Source organism: Ctenocephalides felis, unplaced genomic scaffold (genome assembly GCF_003426905.1).
Source record: "Ctenocephalides felis isolate EL2017-DRISC unplaced genomic scaffold, ASM342690v1 CF-g0.4_SCAFFOLD_01604, whole genome shotgun sequence".
In the NCBI taxonomy this organism is placed as follows: domain Eukaryota; kingdom Metazoa; phylum Arthropoda; class Insecta; order Siphonaptera; family Pulicidae; genus Ctenocephalides; species Ctenocephalides felis.
The window spans coordinates 5,074,773-5,081,326 of NW_020537758.1; the positions used below are offsets into that span (position 1 = coordinate 5,074,773).

Consider the following 6,554-nt stretch of genomic DNA (forward strand, 5'->3'; position numbering starts at 1 on the left):
GTTAATTTTGAATCGTCGATTAATTTTCTAATAAGCAAATACAAATAGAGAAAAATGAAAATTTACAAATTTACAAATTGTAGTAAATTCTTATCTAAAATATTACAGCAGTATTAGTTGTACAAAACTAGTTTTATTAAAATATGCATTACATTTTTTTAGTTTTTCATAAATATCTCTAAAAATTTATTCAACACAAGAAAAACTAAATATACAGTTGAAAAGTTGATAAAATTCTAAACAATTTTGTATAATTATTAAATAATATAATAGGTTGTCAAATATCTCCCTTCCGCCTTTTTGTATATATTTGATCATAAATATATTTAAAATTTAACTTAAACATGCAAATGTTTTTAGTTAAACAGCAGACTAGTCTTATAATTAATTGCAGACATTTTTTTAGTTTTTCATAAATATCTTTAAAAATTTATTTGACACAAATAAAAACTATTATACAGTTAAAAAGATGTTCAAATTGTCTATAACACCGTATAATTTTTAAATATAAAATCTGATTCAAAATATTTATAATATTTATTAAAATTACAACTTCGCGTCGGCCGTTTTTGCAATACGATTTCTTTACAATAACGGCGGAAGCAAAGTTGTACTATTTTTTTAGCTTTTCATAAAAATCATTGAAAATATATTAAACACAAATATAAACAAAAATATAGTTGAAAAGCTGTTTAAATTGTCTATAATACCATATAATTTTTAAATATAATATCTGATTAAAAAAATTATAAAGAATATTAAAAGTATAAAAAAGTTTTTCATAAATATCTTTAAAAATTTATCTGACACAAATAAAAACAAAAATATAGTTGAAAAGTTGTTTAAATTGCCTATCATGCTGTATAGCTTTTATATATTATATTTGATTCAAAATATTTATAATGTCCTTTAGATCTTTATAGTAAGTTTATTCTTTCTTTATTTTGTATTTGCTCCAAAAAAAAAACATACAACGATTTAAGGTAATTAATTTAATAAATTAACCAGTTTTCAACTTATTTAAATAATCTAGTAAAAAAATTAAATATATACCTATGAGTCTATTAATAAATCCATCCTCCTTGATAAAATTTCTTTAGCAGCATTGACATTAAAATAAGTCACATTCATTTCTTGCAAAGTCAATATAGATTCTTCTTTCATCAAAGGATCTGCTAAAGACTCTTGCAGCAACAAGGCTGAGCCTTTTGTTATATTTAATAATGTACAACTATCCAACAACCTGGAAATTAAATAAAATAAGCACCAAGTCTGAGAATAACACTATTAAATAATACTATTATTTATTATTACTAACTTTTTAAAATTCCTAGATGTTTCGTTATCGACATGAAACAAAGGTACAAGACCTCTTTCAACATCGTATTGAATTTGTTGAGCACCCCCGACTGAAAATTTGTTCTGACAAATTAATTCTTCATGTAAAATGTATCGAGTAATGCAACTGTGCGATTTCTGACTGCTAAAAATAGTGGAGCAGCTAATGAGATTCTTGCATGATTTAATCGAGCACTTAGAACCTACAAAAATGAATTATAAAATGTAATAAAAATAGTAAAATTGTAAAGACTGTGTTAAATTTTACCTGTAACATTGAACAAGCGGTTTGAGATAGACACAGTTCTTCTTTAGCCAAAGGTCCTGGCATTGCAAACCATCTGAAAAATAAATTTTGTTATGAAAATGTTGAAAAATGACCAATAAAAGACCAGTCTAAGTAAAAATTTCAAATAAATGTCTTCAAAAATGCGCTCAGGTTGTGACTTTACAGGAAACATTTTAGAATTTTGAGTAATTTTGAAGTGGATTTTTTGGCATTTGTTAAAAATATGCAAAAATACATAAATTTTATTTTATACAGATAAAAAGCTTATAAAATTCACTATGCAACTGCATTTACCACTTTTCTACTTTTGGAACAAAAACCTTGTGAAAAAAATCGTCAAACTTTAAAATTGTATAACTTAGCAAACAAAATGTATGTGCATTTTTTTCGCATTTGTTCAGAATGTGCAAAAACTTGTTAAAATACATAAATATTATTTTGCACAGATAAAAAGCTTATACAAGTCTCTACGTAACTGCATTTACCACTTTTCAACTTTTGAAACAAAAACTTTAGGAAAAAAATCGTCGAACTTTAAAATCATACTTTGCTAACAAAATGTGTGTGCATTTTTTGGTAATTGTTTAAAATGTGCAAAAACTTGTTAAAACACATAAATTTTGTTTTATATAAATAAAAAGCTTGTGCAATTCTCTATGTAACTGCATTTACCTATTATCAACTTTTGGAACAAAAACTTTATGAAAAAAGTTGTCAAACTGCAAAATTATATAAAATTGCAAGTAAAATGTTTTTGCATTTATTGACATTTGTTTAAAATGTGCAAAAACTTGTTAAAATACATATATTTTATTTCATACAAATAAAAAGCTTATGAAATTCTCTATGCTACTGCATTTACTAATTTTCAACTTCCAAAACAAAAACTTTAAGAAAACAATTGTGAAACTTTAAAGTCTTATACCTTTGGCAACAAATACCCCATATAAGTAGAGTTCAAGTATCAAACTCAAATAAAAGTATTCACAAGTGCGTTTAGACGTGACTATTTTGCTATATTGCTGCATTGTATTATTAATTAAAAAAATAATTTTATTATTTACCTGTCTTTACGGTATTCCAAAGATTTTAGCTTTAGCACTTAGAACTATGCTATCAGACAAAGCATTTATATGATCAGTACAGAATTTTTCTAATAACTCAATCGAACTGTGGAACACCGAACAGGAGTCTTGCTCAAAATTCAACAAAGAATCTTCTGTTAACTTTATTGGTGATGTTGGAGTCTCGGCCAACAAAGAATTCATTTGGCACTTGAAGTAGTGTAGTTGGAGATAATGCTAAAAAATAATATACACGTACAGTAGAATCCGATTAGTATGACGCCGGATATATTGACAACCGCTTATTATGACGTAATCGCACTAGGAATTTGGTTTCCATATAAAATTCATTAAAAAAAACAGGTGTCTAGTCGGATATATTGACATCGCTTACATTGACATGTCGCTTATAATGACCCATTTTTGCAAAAAATTATCTCCAATTATAATGACCGACATTACTTTACATGATGTGGCCAAGTCTACGAAAGCAATTGCTATGTTTTTTGTGCACAATAGCACCAGGGACTGTTTTTACAATAAAATTATGTAAAGAAATCAATCAAAAATTACTGATTACTTACATTAAAAAATCACATTTGTATGTTTATGGGTAGGGTAGTCCAATTATTAATGGCCCACCACGGATATCTCATAAACAAATAAAATTAGATTTTTTTAACAATTATATTTGATAGTAGAGGGCGAAAAATGTATAAATTCATAACCAGCCATCACCTTTATTCTTATGACTTTGCTATCAGAAGATAAGCGGCACATGACTGCGATAAAAAGGACCAGCTGAACCTTTACTTTGGCAAAGGTGTAGGCAATAAAATAGTAAAGTTTAAAAAAAGCAATTTTACAAGAGATTAATTGAATAAATTGTTATTCCGGATCTTCTGATGAATATTTGTGACCAATAGCAGATCAATGTAATATACTGTGTTATCTTTGTAACAAATGTACCCACAGAATTAATATTTTGCATTGGTTCAATAATGTAGCATAAAATGCCTTTAAAATTTAATAAAAGAAATTGCATCTGTTCGCCCCCTGGTTGTTCCACTTTACCCCGTATGTGAAGTAAAATGAGTCAGATACCAAATGTTTAAAAAATAGTAAAAAATATAATATTTATATAATTAGGAATTATGTACGTATGTATGTAAGTTTTTCTGAACATAGTTCGATAGATGCTTCTTTGATGTATGTTATGTGTTGTTCATTGGGTTTAGACAGTATAATTACCGTAAGTCAAATTGGACCGTTGTGCCCCTGCCCTACCCTATGTCAATTTTATTTTATATTAAATTTTGATGTGTCATTTTTATTTTTAATTAAAACGTTTGTATAGGCTTTTCTTTTAAATTACTGAAACATGTAACATATTTGCATATTAAAAAGTTTTTCTTCAGTACGCTTTTAATGACGACCGGTTAGTATGACGAGATTTCGGCGTCCCTTCGATGTCATACTAAGCGGATTATTCTACTGTAGTTCAAAGTAAATTTCCTTTTTTTTCTTGTTATGTTTATACTTACAATATCGCATCCCCATTCGGTGAGAACTTTAACAATATAGTGCACTGTGTTTAAAATCTGTGGGAGCCTTGATTTGCTCTCTATACATTTTGCAATATCATCAGCACAAGCATCCAATTGCTCATGAGAAAGTTGCATCAAACGGACACGGAGATCATCAATTAATTCTAATTGCAAATCTAAAAACTGCAACCTAGAAAAAAACTAGCTGTAAGTGGAATTCTGTCTTGAGGCAATTATGGTATCGTGCCTTAAGGCAAATTGCTGGAACTTCCCGTACGGTAACGAAATGTTTGGGAATACTGAATGTTTTCAAATAGATTATTATAAATATTGTAACATTGTCTAATATTTATAAGAATTATATAAACTGAATTGCAGAGTTGAAATTATTTGTAAAGTATATTAGAACTATAGTCAGAATTAAAAATAAAATCTGAAATATTTTCGATATACAAAAAACTAAAAAAAAAAAAAAATTGGAAATTTTTTTTTCCATAATCAATTATTTTGTTAAGACAAGCAGAAAGTTCTTTGAATCATTTAAATCGGACGCTTAGTTCTCTCAAAAACTGCCATTTTTTACATATTTAGCTCCGTATCTTCGAAATGGCTGGGCCTGCCTTTGCCAAAAACTAATAAACACTTCTCCCAATCATTACTAATTGAATGCTTTTTAGATCATTCAAATCGGATACTCCGTACTCTCAAAAACTCAATTTCTATTTTCTGCATTCTTTGCTCCATATCTCCGAAACGGCTGGACCTGCCTTTGCCAAAAACTAATCAGCTCTTTTCGCTATCAATAGGAATCGAATGTTTTTTAAACACACACACACACACATCCATTTTTTCTGAGGTATGCCAAAACGTTCAGAAACCTTCAAAACGTCGAGAAATGTAAAAATTTTCAATTCCGATTTTCGGCCCATTACAATAACTTACCCTACGGGAAGTTAATAAAATAGACTCTCATTTGATTAAAATATGAAGTAGATATTTTTTTACCTGTGTCCAGGTTGTCGTAGCATTTCATAACGCTCCCTTATCGAATGTTGTAAACTGAGAAAATTATCAGCAAGTTTTGTAGCCTTCAAAGGACATGCCGTATCATCTTCAGCCTCGTGGGGATTTAAAGGTTGCCAAGCGTCATCAGTATTCAACGACAACATTATATCAACCTTTTCAGTAGCATCTACAAACAACATGCATTACCCCAAGTGTTCATTACAATATTCACTTTATATTTTACATTTTTTCTCCATGGCCAGCCATCTAGTAAAATAAACACCCTGCGTAAGAACTGCTAAGACAGACATTGCATCAATATCATCATCAGCAATCGTTGGATTGTCGTTTAGAATTATTGCAAGTTCTTTGTGGAAACCTAAACACTCGTCAACTAGATGTGCAAATAAATCTTCTTGATGCATTGTTATTCGATCTAGATCTGAATGCAGTTTTTCCACTGCAAGTTTTGCTATGCCTTTGGCAAATTCTGCCTAGAGATAAAAGAAATATATGAAATAATATTATAATAGTGTTTGGTTTTTAATTTTTATTACCTTAGCATCGATGTGGCTGTAACCGGTTTTATCAAAAACAGGCTGGACGTTCTGTTCCAAGAATTCTTCATGACTTTTGATCCAGGTTAGTACTTGTGTTAGGTACCATTCAGGTTTATCGAGTCTGTTTGTTTGTCTTTGCCCGTAAAAATGGAACATGAATCTGTAATTTATGAAAAAAAAACAAAACTTACAAAGCTAAATTAAGCCCTTAAAATATTAAAATCATATGAAAACTAGTTTAATTATAATAATTAATTTAATGTTACAATAATGAAAAGAAGTCTTTCTTGCAAATTCATTGCAATTTCACAAAATTTTCTAAATTTCCAGATAATTTATACGAGTTTCAGAAAATTTGCAACATTTTTATAAAATTTACAACATTCTTAGACAATATACAACATTTTGAGACTTTCTTCAACATTTTTAGAACATTTACAACATTTTCAGAACATTTACAACATTTTTAGACAATTTACAACATTTTTAAACTTCCTTCAACATTTTCAGAACATTTACAACATTTTTAGACTTCCTTCAACATTTTGAAAACATTTACAACTCTTTCAGGCACTTTACAACATTTTCAGACAATTTACAACATTTTTCAGACAATTTACAACATTCTTAGACAATTTACAACATTTTTAGACAATTTACAACATACTTAGACAATTTACAACATTCTTAGACTATCTACAACATTTTCAGGAAATTTACAACATTTTCAGACAATTTACAACATTTTTAG

At 28.4% G+C, this 6,554-nt stretch overlaps 1 protein-coding gene across 1 annotated transcript; it reads right to left on the reverse strand.

Moving 5' to 3' along the window:
- Positions 1-1,053: 1,053 nt before the first annotated feature.
- LOC113372904 (RINT1-like protein) lies at positions 1,054-5,963 on the reverse strand (the record flags this gene model as incomplete). The annotated part of the gene is given in 8 exon segments (XM_026613239.1): positions 1,054-1,243; positions 1,319-1,541; positions 1,607-1,647; positions 2,702-2,928; positions 4,236-4,428; positions 5,244-5,430; positions 5,488-5,737; positions 5,801-5,963. Coding segments are annotated over 8 exon segments (1,474 nt in total), but the record flags the coding sequence as incomplete, so codon positions are not given.
- Positions 5,964-6,554: the final 591 nt, after the last annotated feature.